Source organism: Lissotriton helveticus, chromosome 1_2 (assembly GCF_964261635.1).
Source record: "Lissotriton helveticus chromosome 1_2, aLisHel1.1, whole genome shotgun sequence".
In the NCBI taxonomy this organism is placed as follows: domain Eukaryota; kingdom Metazoa; phylum Chordata; class Amphibia; order Caudata; family Salamandridae; genus Lissotriton; species Lissotriton helveticus.
The window spans coordinates 232,425,879-232,447,397 of record NC_136058.1 but is presented as its reverse complement, the minus strand read 5'-3'; the positions used below and the strand labels follow the sequence as shown (position 1 = coordinate 232,447,397).

Here is a 21,519-nt window from a genome sequence, read left to right as displayed (position 1 = left end):
TTTATACCTTCCCAGGATCGAGACTTACTGAAGGGAAAACGCTTGCGAACTAGAGAACTCAAACCTGGACCAGTGCTTGAAACGGAAATAAAAAATAGAGAATAAATGAGCTCCATTTTCAATAGCCCTTGTTGCTACGCAGAAGAGCTGATACTCTCCCAATGAAATACAATGAGTGCCGGGTGTCTATTTTACAGGCAGGATTGTTTGGGTGGGTGCAGGAATGGACACCTTCCTGCACGGTGAAAGAGGAAAAATAACTAGGAAAATAAAGATATTTCTCCAAGTTATGCCTCCCCTGGGAAGGGCAAGCATTCCAACGCATTCCCACGTCTATCAGTATTGGTAAATCTGTGAATGCTTCAGAATCCATGTGTGGATGTATGGGAACATCCACTCTCCACCCATGGAACACCTTCCTGAGGAAGAGTAACGGAAGTCAGCGACTTGTGCTTCTTTGCATTACTCCAGATTTACCAAGCCTCGCAGGGCCACACATGCTGACCTTGTATGGCTTGGTATATCTCATTACAGGTTTTACATCACCCTGCCCTTTCGGGTTGCACAAGGGCGATGCAAAACGTTTACCAAATATGCCCCTTAGTACCTGACAGTACTTGCCTATTTTAAGCACTGACTTGAGCTCAACTGCTACAGGCTTCCTTTGCTTTTTCCTGAGTCTGGAGCACTCTGAGTGTCAGCGAGGAGCAGAGTTTTCTGTGGTGATAGTTTAATCTATACACTGCCCATTGAAGGCTTATGATATTTTTCCATTACAGGTGGTGTCTCTAAAAGACAGATACACCATTATCCGAGTCAAAAACATGTCAAGGAGTACCTCAATTATATTGTTTCCTGGCATGTGACTGGCTGTGAATGCAGTACATCTCCATTTTGATAGACAGAAAAGTTGCTATGTCTAAAATTTTTGGTCAGCCTACACAGCACGTACTCTGTTGCAAGACAAATTGTTTACAGTTCAGTGTGCTTACAACCTGTCCACAGCATACCATTAGTTGTTTTCATTGTTACTCTCATGTGCAATCTTTTGAGTGCTTAGCTCACATAGGCTTTCATTCCTTTCTTGTGTTAGCTCCTACCTTGAGCATGGACCAAGTACTTGTGTTCTTCCTGGGGATTTTGCAATGCACAGTTTTTTAAATTTTATATGCGTTTTGATATTACGCCCAGACATACAATGCGCTTTCCTACTTTTAACACAGGCATACAGCTTCTTCTCTATGTTGCTTTCACTCTTTCTGCCATCTGTAGTCCTGCTTTTATTACTTACACCCACAACTGTGATACTATACGCCACTCTATGCCACTCCACTCTACAGCACTCTACTCTACGCCATTCTACTCTATGCATCTCTACTCTGTGCCTCTCTACTCTCTGCCACTGTACGACTCGTCTTTGTTCGTACTCGGTTTTTTTGCAATGCGCTATTTTTTAATTTTTCAAAGCTTTTTGCTATTACTCATGGATGTGAATGTGATTTCCTACTTTTGGCACAGGCATACAGCTTCTTTATGTTGCTTTCACTCCATCTGCCATGTCTATTGATGCATTAGTTACTTACACTCAAAACAGTACTACTCTACACCACTCTATACTCTAAGCTACTCCACTCTATCCCACTCCACACCACTCCTCTCTACTCTACTTTGTACTACTCTACTCTCTGCCACTCTCTGCTCCATGGCACTCCACTCTACTCTATGCCACTCTATGCCTCGTCTTTTTTCTCACTCGTTTTTTTGCAGTGCACTATTTTTTTTACTTTTAATAGCATTTCTGTATTACTCCTGTATGTGCAATGTGATTGTATACTCTACTCCACTCCACTTTATTACACTCTACACAATGCCACGCTATAGTACTCTATGCTATTCAGCTCTATGCCACTCCACTCTCTACCACTCTACTCCATCCCACTCTACTCTACCCCACTCTACTCTTATTACACTTTATTCCACTCTGTGCCACTTTGATCCACTTTATGCCACTTCATGCCACATCAATCCTCTCCACACAATGCCACTCTGCAGGACTTTACACCACTCTCCTTCATGCCACTCTACTCCACCCCACTCTGTTACACTCCATGCCACTCTGTGCTACTCTTGTCTACACCACTCTACTCTACTCCACTCAGTAGTTTTTGTTATCACTCCCATTTGCAATCATTCGATTGCGTAGCCCCATGGTCTTCCCTTTTATTCTTTTGTTAGCTTCTCTCTGGAGAATGAACCAATTACATGTGTTTATCCTCATCTTTGTTTTTCTCTAACTATGCACTATTTATAAATGTTCCGTCAATGCTCTATTTCTTTTATTTTATAAACTTTTTGATATTATTTCTGGCCGTGCAATGTGCTTTTCTACTTTTAACACAAGCATACAGCTTTTTCTTCAGTTTGCTTTCACCCTATTTGCCGACTCTATTGATGCTTTACTTAATTACACCCACGACTCTACTACTTAGTGCCACTCGACTCTACACTACCCCACTCTGTGCTACTCAACGGTACTCTATGCAACTTTATTCCCCAGCATGCCCCTCTATGGCACTCTACTTCACGTCACTGTATGCAATTCCACTCTACCCCACTCCACTCTACCCCACTCTTTTGTACCCTGATCTATTGTGAGCCACTTTTTTCGGTGCCACTTTATTCTACCCTACTCCACATCACACCTCTCCACTCTATTTTCAGCACCTTAAACTGAAATTTAAATGAGCCACAAATCTCATTTAAACCATTTTGGTGGGTTACTGGTTGACTGTGGTGTGAGCCCTGGTCAAGCATCACACAAAAAAATCCCAGTTTAGTAAAACGGAGCTTAATTAAATAAATAAAACAAATTCAAAATGACAAAAATCCAATCAGTAGAACTGAAGTGATGAATTTGTAAGGAATAAAGTGTAATAGCACATAAAAGCATAAAGCACCAAGTATGGCTATCTAGTCACACTGGACCATCAAAGGTTCAGACCGACCACGATGGAGCGCTGGTTGTATAGAGTCTCAGATTAGTCCTGCTGAAGGTTTAACTTCCCAACTTTTGTGTCAAAAGTCCTGTTCTCGTTGGAAATGGTCATAGGGATCAAGGAGAGCATCGCGGGTGGTTGTCGGCGTGGCACAAAGAGCAGGACAAACTTCAGGGGCAGGCGGACTGGTGCTTCATGTTTGCGGTCCCCCATGGCCGGTCGACTCTGCCGTGTGAAGAGACTCCACCAGTGCCAGTGTCGCGCGAGTGACCTGCTATCGGTGCAAATAGGCCCATACGCTGTCGGGAAGAGCCCAAAAGCCTTATTTGAAAACCTGTGAGCCATCAACAGTCCAGGACCTGAAAGGCACCACTTAGTGATACAGAATTCGCTGCAGCTGGGTCAAGTAGCTTTTATGTCCCTGAAGCTCTGTGGTCCTGGGTTCAAGATGAATTTACAGGTTCAGTAGTTCTTCCACAGGCAAGAGCGCAGCAGGTCAGCACAGCAGGGCAGTAGTTTCTTCAGAGCTGCAGTCCATCTGAGGAGTAGTGTTTGTAGCAGCACAGCCGTCCTTCTTCCTGGCAGAGTATCCACAGGTCCAGAGTGTATTGAAGAATTGCTGTCTAAAGTCGTGTATTTATACCCAGCTTTGCCTATAAAGTGGGGGAGAACCTTCAAGAGGTTTCTCTATGAAGTCACCAGGCATCCTGCCTTCCCTGCCCTGGTTCCAGACTAACTGCAGTGCAGATGTAGCTCTTTGTGTGGAGGCAGGACACAGCCAATTTAATTGTAAGTGGGGCTGGGCCCAGCTCCTCCCTTCGATCCTGCCAATGATGCCCTATCCAGGCACACCTAAGCTCCCTATTGTGTGTGTATGGCTGTCTGGGGGGAACACACAAAGCTAAACTGTCAGATACACTCAGGCATGTGACCAGACAGACTACAGGCACTAAGTGACTGAGGCAAGAAAATGACAACTTTTAAGAAATGGCCTTTTCAGAATTCCAATTTAAATTCTGACTCCCTCATAAGTTAGTTTTTTAAATTGTGATTCTATTACACTAAATATGAACTATTTATCCCTTCCCAATTGGAAATTACACTTATAAAAGCTAATAGGCAACTCCAATAATATCCCATGGGACAGATAGCCATTGCAGTAGTGAAACACAAATTTAAGAGCTTTTCACTACCAGGACATGTAAAGCAGAAAAGTAGATGTCCTACATTTTAAATACATTGCACTCTGCCCACTGGGATGTCCAGGCCTACTCTAGAGTTGACTTATATGTATTAAAAATGAAGGTATGGGACTGGCAAAAAGGTTTACTTTGACAGGTCGAAATTGCAGTTGAAAACTGCACACACAGGCTCTGCAATGACAGACCTGAGACATGTTAAGGGGATGCTTAAGTGGCTGGTACAATCAGTGCTGCAATAACACTGATGGCATTTACTTGACAGGCCCTGGGCACATGTAATGCCACTTTATTAGGACTTATAAGTACATACAATCTGACAATTGGGTATAAGCCCATGTTACCATGTTTAGAGGGAGAGCACAAGCACTTTAGAACTGGTTGGCAGTGGCAAAGTGCACAGAGTCCTAAGGCCTGCAAAAACAAAGTCAGTAGACAATGGATGAGGAAGGCAAAACATTTGGGGAAAGACTACCTTAAGGCTGACAGGTCTAACATTGAACAGTAAGAGAAGTATTTAGCTGCTTGTGTTATGTGGGAATCTAGGACCCTAGTGTAATTTTCCAGATTCATGCTCATATATAGGTATAATTCACCCAATACTTATATAGGAATCATTGCCTTATTTAGTCTTAAAAGGTGCAGCCCAAATACGGCATGGCTACTTCCACTAAACTCCGAGAATCCACAATGATTTCTTAGAAAAACCAGCCTTCAGCAGTCAGGGACTTCCCCCTGCTTGAATACTAATTTATCCAAGAACTCCTGGAGTTTTCAAGGAACTGAGGCACTAGTGACGATATTATGTCCAATCTTACATCAAACTCGGCACCTTCAAAGTATAAATATGCCTACATTTGCCCAGTCAAACGCAAGGTGGTTTAGGAGCAGATCGACTAACTACTTGCTCGACGCCCTGCTGCTGCAAGTGCCGAAGGAAGCTGACCCTCCAACTGACACACTGAGAAGACGCTGTATTTTCTCCTGTCGAGAAATTCAGCTCCAGTGTTTCCAGGCTGCCCTTGCGGGTTGCTAGGAGATCGAGTCCTGAGAGAGAGATACAAGACCTCTATCATTCTAAAACCATGGTAAGGAGCTGATTAGGCCCTTAGAGAATTCTTGGAACAGATCCTTGGCAGAAAATTACTAGACTTAAGCTACACCACACTTACTCCTCCCTCGTACTAGGCTTAGGTAGGTACACCGGGGTATGCGTATTTTAGAAGCACCAGTTGAGTACTTTTAGCCTCTATTTTATCACTGTATGTATTTTATGCATTTTATGTATTCTATGTTTATGGCTTAGAAACCATATCATGCTTTTACAGTACTATTTTATAATACTACTTGTATTATATGCATTGTACTTCTTAACCAGCATTTCAATTGTAGCAGTGCATTTCTTATGCTTAAGAAATAAGACTGTTCAATAAATACTTTTATTGAAAACGCCCGTCTCTCTATTTCTAAGCAACTCTGATGAAACGAAGCATGCACATCTGACTGAGTGAAATAGCCGTCTATTGTTTCCGCGACTCTAGAGATACGTTTCATTCTGGGGAAACAAAGTTGTCATGTTATATGGTTGAAAGAGACTAATCCCTTCTTGTACTTTCGAGAAAGTTTCTAGTGACCTCTGAGCTAGCTGGCACTCACAATTAAGTCTAATATATTCGGCAGAGACCTAGTCGACATAAGTCCTACGTTTAAGCTGCAGGATGTATTATTCCAATGCGCAGAGGGAATATAGGAACTGCACTACACTTGAACAAAAGGGAATGATCTGTTTAGGTGATTCAATAAACAATCTCAGAATTGCAAAAATCTTACAATTACAGACCTCACTCTGGGCAGCACGTCCTTGAATGTTGAAACTACCCACCACAAGGGGGCACCTTAGGCAGCCGACTATGTTGCCTGTGACTAGTGATGGTCATGCTAACTAAATGGCAGCTGTTGGGAAACACTGCAACCATTGTTCTCCATAGCTTTTTTGTTACATGATTTTCATGTGCTTTTTCAGTTGAAGGTGTCATTTTTAAGCTTTATTTACTTCACCCATGTTCGTCACTATAATAAATAGAAACAAATATCAAATAGCATGATGTGCTCAGTGGGTCAACTGAAGGTACCAATGTATGTCTGATGTAGATTGAGGTTAATTGATTACTGATTGATGGCACTAGACAGATGGTAAAGTGTAGGGCATTTAAGAGATTAGAGTACGGTCACATATAAATGTCAGACTAGTTCTTCTTTTAAAATAAAGATGTTAAACTCACTGGCACTCCAGAATCAGCATGATGTAGAAGAAAAAGGAAGATGCTGCGCCTCCTGCAAATGGAATTGCTGCTGCTGTTTTAGGAACTTTACAAAAGCTGTTCCTCCCTCTGACCTGAGTGCCTGCTTTCAGGACTTGATTCCAGAAACAGGGCAGTGAGTTTCTTGAACTGTTCCACATTACCCTTTGGATCTTCACTGGCTTTGATGCCTGTGCCTTAGAATGCTCTCTTCTTGGAGCATGAATGCTGATGAGTTGAGAACCAGAGACAGAGATGGTCTGCACTGAGAGTATTGTTTTATAGTCTAGCTGTTAGACTGAAAAATTGCTCACTTTGTGATAGAAAGGTGAAAGTTGGTATAGACATTCGTCTTTGTAATAGTAATCGTACAAGAGCAAGACCCCAAGTGGATCCTGCCTATGACATCATTTAATCGAGTTAAAGATGGCTGACAAATATCAAAAAAGAATTTTATATCTTTCAATTTGCATCAAATTTGGCACGAAAGTTCATGTGAACATGTCAGTGCAAATCATGTACATGCCCATGTTGAATCTAGACTGTGACATCATAAATATAAAACCAAAATGGCTGCTAATAAGGACTCTGGGAATAAGTAACACACACTGTAGCGAGAGTAAACCTATGATTTGCATCATTTGTATCTTTACAAAACCTGCTATGAATATGTGGATAATGTTGTGTGTGAATCGCAACTCAAAATAAAAAACTATAGGTCACAATAAACAACTATAGGTCACAGGGAAAAGTACATTCAAAGGGAAACAACACAAACATGTTTTTTAGAAAAATCTCATTCATTTAATAAAAATCGTATTAAAAAGCAGCCAAAACATGTCCTGCTAACATATACATGAAATTAATAATTGATAAAAAAAGCAAATTAGACAATTTCACTATACTCCATACATATAAATTGACAAGAAGTAAAAAATGAGTGGCAATGATTATAGTTCGACGCGCGTTTCGGCGTTGCAAAAAACGCCTTCTTCAGGAGCCACAATTTCCGTCAGATAGATATTTGTAGATTACTTGTGTCAGCGTTCTAGTATTTCAATGGCCAGGATATAGCCGCCCTTTGCGGTTGGTTTTGCACACAAACAAATTTTGATTCTAGAATGAATAGTACTGCATCTGTGTTCAGATAAGGGATGCACAGGGAAGCGGCTTGCGTCTTGCAGTCATTTAAATGGGTTCCAGCCTACTTTTGATGCAAGCTTGTCTGTATGCTCGGGGCCAAAATGCAATGCCCGAAATTGTCTAATTTGCTTTTTTTATCAATTATTAATTTCATGTATATGTTAGCAGGACATGTTTTGGCTGCTTTTTAATGTACTTTTCCCTGTGACCTATAGTTGTTTATTGTGACCTATAGTTTTTTATTTTGAGTTGCGATTCACACACAGTTTTTGTCCTTGCTCTAAGAACTATCTATTCTAAAAGCAGGGGGCCCTTGATATCTACATTGTATGTGGATAATGTTGCCATTGTAATTAAATAATACAAGACTATATGAAACCCTGAGAACATTTCTATAATATGAAACAATGATGATTTGATTTTTATACTCTCGTAATCTTGATAACTGTTTCCTCTGCAAAAGCAAAGATTAGTGCATAGGAGATACACTTTTGAGGATTTGCATTGATTTCGGCACAACATTATGCACCCACTGAAAATAAGTTCTTTGCATGCCTTAGATGCCTCTGGAATGTTTGTCCAGTGTGGTACCATTACTTCATCAATCTGTTTCTAGCCAAAATCTTTTAAATTTGGCAATTCTTGCATGGGCGTTAAAGTCGGACCCCAAACATGGCCCCTTTGGTGCACACATCCTTTTAACATGTTAAAGAAGAGCTTCTTATGTAGGTGGGATGTTTTCAATAGTTCTGTTGACACGTGCAAACATGAATTGGTGAGCTCTGTTTATTTCATGCAATGGACAAGTGTGACAATTCATTATTACAATGAATCTCTCGACATTTCTGAAGTATTTATCTCCACTTACACTTACTCTTCTTTCTGACCTTTTGGCTTTCCTCTCCCCAATCATAACCCTTGGTCCTGCTACTTCCCTTGCCTTTGGTCTATCGCTGGTTAGATCGGCTGGGTTTGAAACCGCCGGATAAGTTCCCAAACTGACTAGCCCTAGCTCAATCGGGTCCCATCCTGATTAAACCTCTCTCCACTCAGACGCTAGTATCTCCTCCGAAGATGGTTCCCAATCTCCCCAGAGCACTTGACTGCAAACTAGAGCGGTCAGGCTTAATACCTTTAAAATTCAGTATCCACCGAACCCAAGACTCCTCAAATTTCACCCGGAAACGTTAATCTCTAACACATACTCCTGCTCAAATAAATGTGCTATCATTAATGAACTTATCTTATACACAACAAGACAAGCACAACAGAGGACAGCCCTCCTCTCCATGCTCCTGATCCCCTACCTGCAAGACTACTGCTCATGCTCTAAGACTGTCAGTAGCGCTCTCACCCTACTTCAGAGCAAACACAAACATATACCTAAATACCAATGGGATTATCCTCATCCAATCCTCTAATAGCAACCTAGAAGTTCTGGATGAAATCTTTGCTACCATCAAGAACACTTGTCCACTAAAGAAGGGGCCCCTCCCAAGATGGGCATAGTCCATCGGGCATCTCTATGAAACCTCTATTAATGCCCTCACTGGCCCTCGACACACCCTGCTCCCTATTAGTCTCCTGCACTAGCTACCCCACCCTGACCTCCACACATAACACCTTCTCTTCTATCCCCCCGATGTGGCCGGTGTCACCGCCCACGAATCACCGTACCAGACCTCACTCACATCATGTGTCTAGAACAGCGTGCACAGTGCCACTCAGTCTTGTAACTAACAATTGCCCCACAACTATTTCTCTGTCCTCTGAATACACCCTTGTTGGTCCCGCTTGCGCTCTCACAACTCCCCCTTTGGCCCAATTGTGGACATCCTCCAAGGCCGAATAACCCACATTGACTATCAATCGGTCTCTTATGATGCTATCAACTTCCTTCTACCTCCTCTTCCTATTTCCATCCACAATCAAACCCACCCCCTGCCTCCTCTCCAACCGAACTCCATCCACAACCAGACCTATTACCAGCGGGTCCTCTAAATCAAACAAATGTCTCACACCACAGCATGAAGGACCCTTTCAACACCTTCCCCCCCCCATTCTTCTCTGGAATTTAGACAAGATGACATCCCCTTGAAGAATATATTACGTTACCGCGCAGCCAAACGCTCCGCATACCATTACTATGAAATTATCTCTACGCAAAAAGCCCAATTCCCCTTACCTCTCTCTCCTCGTGGGTCCAGTCTCCATGTTCCTGCTTCGTCTGAGGGTCGGTGCATGGTGCATGTCATTGTGAGGCAACGGAATAGCCTCAGTTTCCTCACAACGAGGTAGATCTTCATTACATCGCATGCGTTGTAAATGCCCATGCAATATAATGACATGCGGAGTGATGGTATGCGGGATGTAATGACATGCTGAGTGTTGTTATGCGGGGTGAAAGTATTCGGTGTAAAGGATTTGTTGTAAAGGATATTTACCCTCCTTGAACATTCGACAACCCAAGGTAGAACTACATAGCCTCAGCACCATTACTACAGAGGTGGTGAACAATCAGTGGTCCAACAGATCTCTGATAAATTGTATCCCTAACCACACCCATTCCAATAACCTCTGTTCTTGGCTTCCTTCACACCTCTCTTCCTTTCCTACCCCAAGATGGAGAACCTTACGCTCCCCTAACTCACCCTCCTGGCCTAACAGATTGAATGTTCGATTAGCAGATAGGGACATGCAAGCTCTACTCCTCACTTATAACTATTCTAACACTTTTGTCTCTCACCCTCCGGGCAAAACCACATACTCCTGTTAACCCACAAAGAGAACCCATTCACAATGCTAGAACCACAAATAAAGACAATCTTAAACATATTACTATCACCCAGACTCCTTTAGCGGATTCCATGTATCACCTGAAATGCCTGTTACTCAACTACAGATCAGCCGTTAGACACGCACCAGATATCTCTGACCTCATCCTTACACATGAGCTCGACCACGCCATCCTTACAGAAATGGGGTTATATGATTTCTCAGCTCCCCAACTTGAGTTATTAGTTCCCGCTACTCATGACATCATCAGACTAGATAGAACCAACAGACCTGATGGGGGTTTCACCTGCATCTACCGTAACAACCTTTTAGTGAAACCGTCACAAACGGTTACCCTATCATCTTGCGAATACCTATGCATTGACATTGCAAGTAACAATATACCCATATGTAAGCTTCACACGATCTACCACCCACAGGGTGACAACCTTCCATTTATTGAGCATATCATGGAAACCATCACAACCCATGCCAGTCATCAGGTTCCCAAGATCTTTCTGGGAGATTTTAACATACCTTGGAACGACCTGAATGACTCTGCAGTGAACAGCCTTAACATTTTTCTTGCAGACCTCAATGTGACTGAATTCTGCAACAGGCCTACACACACAACAAAGGCACAACTCTGGACCTTATCATTGTAAAGGAAGATAACATCCAACTCAAATCTGCCCTGCCTGTCAGAACCTCAAGGCGAAGCTCCTCAGAATTGGAATGATGCTCAAAGTGTTCCACCTCCCAACATCTCCATACTATACACATATATATATATATATATATATATATATATATATATATATATATATATATATATGCACATAAATATATGTAGTATTTGGGCAATCAGGCGAGGGAAAGGGTAGGTGAAAGGAGCAGCAGGTAATAAGAACCTGAAGAAAAACAAGAAAACACTGGTTAGAACAGCTCATTAACTTTCTACTCTCATACGTGTCTCACTAAACCCAAGCATACCTGGGAATCATGGAGTTTCCAGCTCCTTCAACTTCACGTACCAAACCAACTTACAGTCTTATGTTCTCTGCTATGCCTGGGAAAACAAACTATAGGATCAACTCCTTTCTGTCACTCTACAAGGAACAAAGAAATGTTTTTATTCTTTCAAAGCAAAGGTTTTCCACCCTTAGGCATGCATACCTCCTATAATCAGGAAGAAGCACAGTACAAACCAGATAGTTAGCATTGGGTTTTTCTTTTGTCCAGACATGATAAACAAAAGATACTCATTTGACGCTATTCCAATGATTAAGAAAGAAAAGAAAACTGAGAATGTCTCCCACACTTCCTACCTGGAAGTAAACGTTCTCTGTAAATAATAGGCAACTCGAGTATTCCTCTAGCATCCTGAATACGGTCCCACTGGGTTGTGAAATAGGAGAGGAATGCTTCCCCACCCCCATTGTATCTTCGTGCTTACAGCACCCCTGCCTGGGATTGCTGGGACAAAGAAACCAAGTGCGAGTCCTCCACACTCACCAGCCTCAGAGCACAGAAGCAAAGAATAATGTGCATGACTCCCCGCACTCCACCAGGGAGGAGTGAAGAATCCACCGTGAATCAGCCCACAAGCGAGGCAGGACGCTGCCTCGGACTAAATCCAGCCACAGTGGCCAAAAAAGGAATCTTCTTGCTGAAACCCGGGCAACAACAACTCTGGTGATCCAAATTTATGCACGCCGACTTGCGTGCGCTTGACCCCTTTATCCAATCAGCCCCCCACCCTCCCCCGGGGCACTGGGCCTCATGGGAACTGTAGTTCTCTACTCAGAAGTGCAGCCAGGTAGGCGCAGTCACTTGCAATCCCTTGACACTCCCTTGCGACTGGACAGATCATTGTATCACCGGTCTCATCGCAAATGCTATTAGTGCGTAAATTACTCAACTAAAAAAGCCTTAACTATGGAAAAGAAGCTTGAGGAATATAAACCTGAATGAACTGACTTCCTACAGCAACAACATCCTACCTCCCCATTTTGACATGACAGAAGTCACAGTCCTTACAGATCACTACACTCCTTACACACTGAACATCCTAGACACGATTGCACCCTTACAACTAAAAATAATTTGCACCAAAGAGTCGAAACTATGGTTCAGTGACAACCTAAACGCAGAAAGACGCAATTTAAGACCAGCTGATTGAACATGGAGATTTTCACCATCCATCGCACACCCAAAACATCGAAGATCGGTGAGGAACACATACTATAAACGCATCAGAAGTTTGAAAGCGAATTTCTTTAGAACCCAGTTAGACCTAGCCGAAAAAAAACCTAAAAAACTCTTTGAACTTGTCAAACAACAATCATATTCAATCTAACCCAGCAATAATTGGGTTCAATCCGCTACCAACTGTGAAGAATTTGCCTCCTCCTTCTTGGGAAGGACAGAAACAATAAAAAAAGACCCATCATGCAAGGGAACTCCTTCTGTATACACCATCAGTGTGCCTCCCTCCCTCACAAATGGCTGAACCTCCTGGTCTCTCGGGCAAACTCCTTGAAAAAACACCTCCTGGAATACATTCAAAACCATCAAGGAAAACAACATTGATATCATCCTTATATCTCCTAAACCATCAAATCACTTCAACAACCTGTTACCATCGTTTATCTTCAGGGAGATCAAATCCTCTCCACTTCCACTCTGGACCTAAATTGTAAATTCCTCACCTCAGCAAGGCACTCTCCCTGATTGCCTAGAAGTAGGACAGGTAACCCCTATTTTGATGAAACCTACTGCAGATCACTCTGACCCACACAGCTTCTGTCCCATTTCCACTATTCCAACTTTAGCAAAACTCATTGAAAAATGCATTCAGGTCCAACTTTGTAACCTTAAAGAACATTTCCAACTTCTTGACCAATTCCAATCTGGCTTCCATCAAGCCAATAGCGCTGAACCGGCTCTCATGCACAAAGTGGAGGACTAGATAAAAACGTTGGATCTGAAAGAATCCTGCCTGCTAGTCCTCCTAGACTTATCATCTATCTTCGATAGGGGTAAACATGACCTCCTGCTAGACTTGCTTGAATGGAGGATCAGGCTCTCAGGGCCTGTACTAAACTTGTTCACCTCATTTCTCCATAACAGAACACAAAGAATAAAGGTTAACTAGTCCCTGTCCAGTGCTACACCTGTCACGTTAGCGGTCCCACAAGGGTCATCTCTCGCACCTACCCTCTACAACCTTTTCATGGAGCCTCTAGCTGAAATCTTGATTCCTCTCACATTCATTACCACATGTATTCTGATAGCATCCAACTGTACTTGAAAATCTCTTCCCCAGAAGATTTTAGGGACCTCAATACTACTCTACTACGCACCCAAAAATGGCTAACTCACAACCACCTCAAACTTAATGCCATCAAAACGGAACTCCTTGTAATCGTCCCACCCAATCACTCGACCAATATCGCTGTATGGATGAATCATTTAACCACTCTTAACTCTTTATCACACATTATTGACTCCACAAGATCTCTGGGACCAACACTTAACAAGAACCTGAACATGCAGGAGCCCCTTAGTACCGCCACCAATGGAGCAAACTACCAAATTAAAATTTTTAGGAAATTAAAACCCTTCCTCCCTCAGGATGACTTCAAATCAACAGCCCAAGCTCTAGTCCCCCTTAGGGTGGACTATGGAAGTGCAACCCTTTGTGGCCTTCCCAAAGCTGAGCTGGCACCTCTAAGGGCATCTCTCGATGAGGCTGCCAGTCTCATCATAGGAACAAAAGAAACAAACACCTCACTCTGCTCTAAAAGCCCCCTTTATTAAGCAAGGATTCAGTTATAAATTGCTTGCATGACCCATAAAGCACTTTATTCAGGGGCGCCCCGTGCAGGTAAGAGCGGTGAGGCAGGGTGGGGGGAGGGAGAGGCTCAACATTCAACGCAGAGGGAAAATGCATTATTTATTTAATTTTTCCTCATTATCATCTGTCGAGTTATCCCCCACCCCTCCCCCCCCCCCCACTGCTCTTACCTGACTTTATTACAACTTTCCTAGGTACATGGCAAAAGAGCTAGAATTATCTGGTGGATGCAGATCCTGTAGGAGCACCACCACTTTGATACTGAAACCACATAAATTCCTTAAAAAGAAAACTCGCAACAGGGTCTTCTCAGGTATTACTCTGAGAATTTGGAACGCACTACCTCCCGAAACAGACTGATTCCCTCAACTGCATTCTTCAAAAAATAAGTAAATTTCTACTTCTGAACAAGTTTTTGCCCTTGGTCTTAAAACTTGACTCATGATCTATACTATACCAATGATTATTACTAGACTTTCGTAACATTTGTGAATGTACGATTATGTTATTGCTTTCTTTCTTATTTGTTCTGTTTTCTTTTGTCCCGATCCTCTGTAAAGCGCTCTGATGCTGGTGATGTTTGCGCTATATAAAACTTTATAAATAAATAAATATCAACAGAACGTGATCGATGAAACAGAAATTTAAATGCGCAAATAGGAGAAGACAGTACCATCCATGTGTCACAAGCGGCTTTCTCCCTTCTCCCATGAAAAGGCGAAGTGGTGTCGCAACCAGTAAGAGCCTGGCAAAAGGGCAGAGATTCACATATAACGGGGCCTAAGTTTGTTGCAATACTGTGAGCTGGTTTGTAGCTGAACCTTTTTCCTGTACCAAATGCTAACCACCGTTCTAAATATCCAATGTTTTTAAACTTGGCAAGAATGACTACATTGATAACTACTGTATGAATCATTATTTTAGAATTACCTTCTGTTGCTGTATGGAAAGAATGCAGCATACATCGTGTGTTCAATTCCTCATGATTGCAATGCAATATCATTACGAAATTCGTAATTGCTGGGAAACGTGCAAGTCATCCTGACCACTGATCACGCCTACTCAGCCGCGGTCGGTAGTAGGTATACCTGCGGGGTGGTGACATGGGGAGGGGTAGGGTGGGGGATAGTAATGTATGGATTACGGAGCTTTAAAGGTAAGTAAACATATAAATAAAATGAATTTCGTTGTGCGCACTGCATCACATTTGGGGATGCAGTGCATGCAACGAATTTGGTTTTATTTATTTATATGTTTACTTACCTGTAAAGCTCTGTAATCCATACATTACTAACCCCCACCCTGCCCCTCCCCCTCCCCACGTCACCGCCCTGCAGGTACACCCACTAACGACCGCGGCTGCGCCTACTCAGTAAATCAAACATCTCCGTCTTGTTTTCGTCTCGTCTAAGGAAACAAAGCCAATCTTTGGTTACAGGAGTGTTAGATTCAACTCGCTTGCGAAGACTATTACCTCTTTGTTCTGTAATACTTTTCTTGATGATTCCAGTAATAAATAAATATATGTACTGGATCTCATTAATGATTCACTCTCGGCTGGACTGGTTCTCTCTCTTTGGAAATGGGCCATAGTTAAAGCCCTTCTAAAAAAAACAAGCCTGGATCCAAAAGCATTTGCAAATTACCAGCCAATTTCGCTTTTGCCTGGGATTTAATAAATTGCAGAAAAATATGTAAACTCCAATCTTTCCGCTTTCTTGGAGAAGAATGAATGCTTCCATCCCTCACAAACTGGCTCGGGACCCCAACAGGGCACAGAGACCGCCCTGTTTGGTTAGTGGTTGAAGAAGCCAAAACATTTCTGGATGCCGGCGCTGCCACAGCAATTTTTTTGCTTGATCTCAGCGCGGCATTCGATGCAGTTAACCACCAATTACTGATCGCTAGACTCAGAGAGCCACGAGTGACTGGAACTGCACTTAAGTGATTATTGTCTTTCCTGGATGGCAGATTGAGTGTTCTCGTTTTCAGTTTCAGGTTTTTGAAGATACCTTTATTTCTGAAAGTATGTCCCTGAGATGCGGGGTGCATCAGGGCTCTTCCCTGAGCCCCACGCTTTTTAACGTATATATGAGCTCCTTGGCTAAGGTTGCCAATGCTTTTGGCATTCGGATCGTCACCTTTGCTGATGACACGCCGCTGATTGTCTTTCTCAACCAATCTGATAATGCGGAAACTAATCTGGCTGACTATTTGGAAAGGGTCTTTGCATGGATGGAAGGCTCTTTTTTAAAACTTAATGGGGTTAAAACGGAGCTGATGTTCCTGGGCAAAGCCCCTACCCTGAACACCAGCTCACTGTGGTCTAGCTGTCTGGGCGTCATGCCACCTCCCAAAGAGCAGATCAAAAGGCTTGGAGTTTGGTAAGATGATAAGCTAAATTTTAAGGAGCAAGCACAGAAGGTGGCAGGTACCTGTTATGGGACCCTGAAGATGATTAGGAAAATTCTTCCCATGCTACCCTTCAATGTTCTGAGACTATTGGTTCAAGCTTTGATTCTTTTCCGACTTGATTATGTCTACGTGCTATATCTGGGGTCCCCAAGCAGACTGTACAAAACTGTGCAGCTCGCCTCCTTATGCTGGTCCCCAAACGGGAATCTGCAAGACCCTCCATTGCCACTCTCCACTGGCTTCCGGTCGTCAAAAGAGAGCAGTTTAAGGTTCTGTGTATTATCCATTAGATTCTTTCTACCCAGGGTCCACTGATTCTCCCCATCTCCCCATTCTCCCCTATCTCCCCAATAGGCCCCTGTGTTCTGGGAATAAACACTTGGCAGTTGTTCCCAGGATAAACAAGGTGCTGAGGGGCAGAAGCCTGCTCTCATACAATGTGGAGAAAGGTTGGAACCAGCTACCTATCCATATCTGGCTTCAGGATAACTATGTATCTTTTCGCAAACTTCATAAAACCTTTCTGTTTCCTTGATGCCTAACTATAGTAATGTGATGACTCTGCTTCTAGCGCGGGGAGGCCTTCTGGTAGTCATGCGCTTTATAAATGCATATTCATTCATTCATTCATTGTGCTGCACAGTTTGACCACTGGTTGTGGATGTTCATTATATGACATCATAGGGATAATCCACTTTGGGTCTTGCTCCTTATCACCCCGGATGGGTAACTACGCTCTGCCAGCGGAGTTTACATAGTTTTGCCTACTTTGCATTAAATTGCAAATGTGAAGTTCAGGCAAAACTACGAGTACGTGGCCGAGCGTAGTTAGCCGGCCCCTCCATCCTCCCAAATGAAAAAAAAGCATTACGAGGCACTTATCTGCCCCGTGGCTGCCTCCTCCCGGACATCGTCACTCTCCTGGCTACTTCTCGCTGTCCTGCTTCACTGATAACCCCAACGTTGTACGTCTTGCGGGTGCGCATGTGCACGCACAAGACGTACAACATACAGGTTATTAGTGAAGAAGGACAATGAGGAGGAGGCAGGAGAGCGGCGATGTCCAGGACGATGCAGCCATTATCTAATTTTAATTATTTTGGGAGGTGGGAGGGCGCAGAGCGTAGCAAAGTTCCACAGAGTTGCTTTCCAACTCTGTGGAACTTCACTTGGAGGCACTACGTCTGCTCCGCCCGGGGTTAGCTCTTATATGATTACTATTACAAAGACGAATGTCTGTACCAACTTTCAGCTTTCTATCGCTTGGTGGCCCATTTTTGTTAGTAAACAGGCTTGGCCGCCATACTATTTGCATCACTCTAGAAGAGCTCACATGTGACTTTCTTTTGGCTATCACTGCTTTTGCCCTTTTCGAAACTGTAAATAGGCAATATCTTCGTCATCTAACATGGGACCGATTCAATATGCCAGCCCGCTACTACAAGCAGTATTCTCAGGAAATCCAGTTTTATTTATTTTGCAGTTATATATCGTGCAAGCAGGACACAAAACGTTATGTGCGATATTTACCTAGAACGAGTACTACTGAATATAATCTATAAAAGAACAGTTGCAGGAATTTTAATAGCTACGTAGTCCACATAAACAAACTCCCTGTGGCCGTTCCTCCCCTATGGCAGAGGAGCGTTGCACCCCCTGCCAGACTCAAAACTTGAAAAATAAAACAATGATAAAACTGGTGTATTATCATTTTGTTTTCAAGGTTCTGAGGGCGAGTCTTGGGGGCTGGGCCATCACACGGGCAGTGGTTGCACTGTTGTCAGTGCGCATGTTGGCTTGTCCAGCCGCCTCGGGCCAGCCAAATGGACATGCACGCTGAGCTGTCTCGAACCAGCTGCATTGCTGGGTTGGAGTCAGCAAAGCACAGGCTCCCATTCACTATAGGACCTGCGCTCAGGCCAATCCTGACACTGCTTTCAAACAGAAGAGCAGTGTCAGGATTCGCCGCAGGACAGGCTGGGAACCTGTGCTGCATCGGGGACATGGAAAAGAGCGTCAGGCAGCAGGTGGAAGGTAAGTTCTCTTTATTTATTTTTTAAATGTTTATTTGTTGTCTGTTTTCCCTCAATCCCCATCCAGCTCCCGATCTTCTGTAGTCATCCCCCAGCCCCCGACCTCCCGGTCCCGCCACTCCGGCTGAACATCAGCCGCTACTGCAAACTCCAGCAGGAAATTAGACTTTAGCCATGATAAAATATGGTGACACCACTGAAGAACAGAAAAACAAGTGGATACCATTTAACCTACCAACATGGCTCCTGTGATTGGACTCAATTGGAGAGGAAAGGAAAGCAGGTTATAACAGTCCAATTGATGTCATAACTGAGTAAGTCATAAAAGGGTTGCTTCAAGGTCATTTAAGCCAGATGATTTTGACTTTAAACACATTCTGAGAGCATCAGTTTGTGTTTTGGCCTGTTATTCCCAGGGCTGGTATGACTCCTTAACCCTGGGCATCTTGTAACTATGAGTCAGATGTTTGAAGCTTATCATTAAGAAGTTCAACTACTTGAGTTGACTTGCACTCAACCACATCTATCAAATCTTGTCCACAAGTGACACAGTTTGCAGGCCTTAACTTTGAGATGCCAGAGACATAGCTTCCATTGGTGCAACAGGTTCAGTGGCACAGGGGACCACGGTCTGAAGGACCCACAGAGCCAAGATCATTGCTCTCTTTTATCACTCAAACAGATGCAGGGGTGGGCAGTTCCATGAGACACTGGACACCTTATTATGATGTGTATCAGTGCTTGGCTCACTGCAATTTTAGAAGCCTCACAGCCTAAATTCAACATCATCTTGACAAGCATATCCTCCTAGGTCAAGCTACTGGAATGATTTCAAACTGGGAATTCTTCCAGATCAAAAGGTAAGTTCTTTACTGGTCTTAAAACAAGAACAAGGCCGACCCGAGGCCCTCACTAACCAGTCTAATGTAGGTGCCTTCCCCATTAAGATCTTCACAGAGCAACTCTCCTTTTTATAGGAGCTTTCTAATGTATTTAATGAGATAACATGGAACGTTACTTCTGTTGTTTCTTCAGGTGATTTTTTTATTGTATATTATCTCTTGAGCTGAATATTTTTTCTATTTTTTTTCTTTATGTGTTATTTATTCCTATTTTGTTAACTGTTATTTACTGCCTGCTTGTGCTATTACAGAAAAGGTCTAAGTATTGTTGTTAGGGATTATTTGACGGCTCAGGACCAGCTACCAAAGGTGAGCCAGTTTGCATGTAGTGCCACTATTGAGTCTATGGCATACATCCTTTGGATTTGCGATTCCTATGCTGCCCACGTCGGGCCTGGCTGATACCAATCTGTAGGCTTCTAGGCACTAGGGAGGCTGCGGAGGCCGAACTTATATTGCGTACCGACACATCACTGCCCATTGCAATAGCTCTGGCGAAATTTTTAGGCTGGGTATGGATCCTGAGGGCGCGCCTAATTGCTCCGTGTCCTTGATCAGACTTAATAATTTTTATGCTGTAATATGTATACATGTTTTAATCTTTTATTCTCTTAACTCTTGGTTTTAAGGTTTTAATGGATGTTTTTATTTTTGGGGCTGTGTTTAATTTTACACCTTGACATCTGTCTTAAAGTGGGACTCTGATGTATTTGCTGTGTTGCACATGCTTTTATGCTTGTAAAAATCGAATAAAGCTTTGTGAACTTGAACTCGAGCAGTCAGTGAAACCTGTTCACCCCTGTGGATTGAACTGGCAGAAAGTGTGACAGTTCAGTCCCTGTGGATTGAACTGCCAGGAAGTGCAGGAGTTCAGGCTCAGCTTACATTAAGACATTAAACCTCTCCCCTTAGCTTCAGGAAATGCTTCTAAAGACACTGTTATCTACTCTTGCAAATTCACATACTGGTTTAATATGAATTCCTTGAGTTCTTTGCAAGTGTTTGAATATATAAAGTGTAGAGTCCTGTGTGATGTGTATGTGCATGTGATGCTCCCTGCTTGCCCAGTGTAGTGTAATGACAATCTGTTTGTTTTGTTGCAGGTGTTTGACCCCTTGAGGTTCCTGCCAGATAATTCATCCCATAGGCACTCTCATGCATATTTGCCTTTCGCTGCTGGCTCAAGGTACTATGCGTGCTTTTTTGTATACATATATAGTGTACAATCATTCCTACATGTAGATTAGGTGAATGGAACAATCATTTATGACTTGTTTGGAGGGTTATTCAAGGGAAGTAACATGAAGCTTATACCTGCGATGAATATTCATTCACATGTTGGTGGACAGATTTGCATGCAATTAATTAAGAATGTATTTACTGTGTTGTCTCATTAATTTTTTTAAGAGCCAAATTAAAATCCCAGCACCTGAAGAGAGGCCTTATTTGGTAAATGAAAGTACAATCTAGGTTTGTGCTTAACTGTAGTGTATGGACTTTGACACAACAATGGTGTCGATGTGCATTTTATTTGGGGTCTTGTGGAGCAAGTAGAGGAAAACTTCTTCAGTTTGCCCCCACCGCCAGTCATCATTATTTGACTGCCTAGCTCATTTGCACAAGGATTACCCAAGTGCAAGTTTATCCTCTATCTCCCCACAGCCACGGTGTGGTGCTTGTTGTGATTACAGTGTCAGTAGTGGACAGGTAAACTTTGCTGGTCCTCATATGTGGGCACTGCCCGAGGGGTCACCAGTGGGTCTTTCTAACACTGGCCGGTAGTGAGGCAAGAGTGGTACTGCATCCAGCCTGGGGTAAATGGAAAAGATGCCTTCCTTCCTTGGATGGTGGAGGAAGGTCATGTGTTCACTACCACCAGCCAATCTATTCCCGCCCA

The 21,519-nt window shown here is 43.0% G+C and overlaps 1 protein-coding gene across 1 annotated transcript in view; it reads left to right on the top strand.

Moving 5' to 3' along the window:
• The window catches only part of LOC144800020 (cytochrome P450 4B1-like), a 334,102-nt gene that overhangs the window by 300,731 nt on the left and 11,852 nt on the right, over window positions 1-21,519 (top strand). Inside the window, exon 11 of the mRNA XM_078671648.1 lies at window positions 20,726-20,808. Coding sequence (XP_078527774.1) covers window positions 20,726-20,808 — 83 coding nt within the window. The remainder of the gene's footprint in view (window positions 1-20,725; window positions 20,809-21,519) is intronic.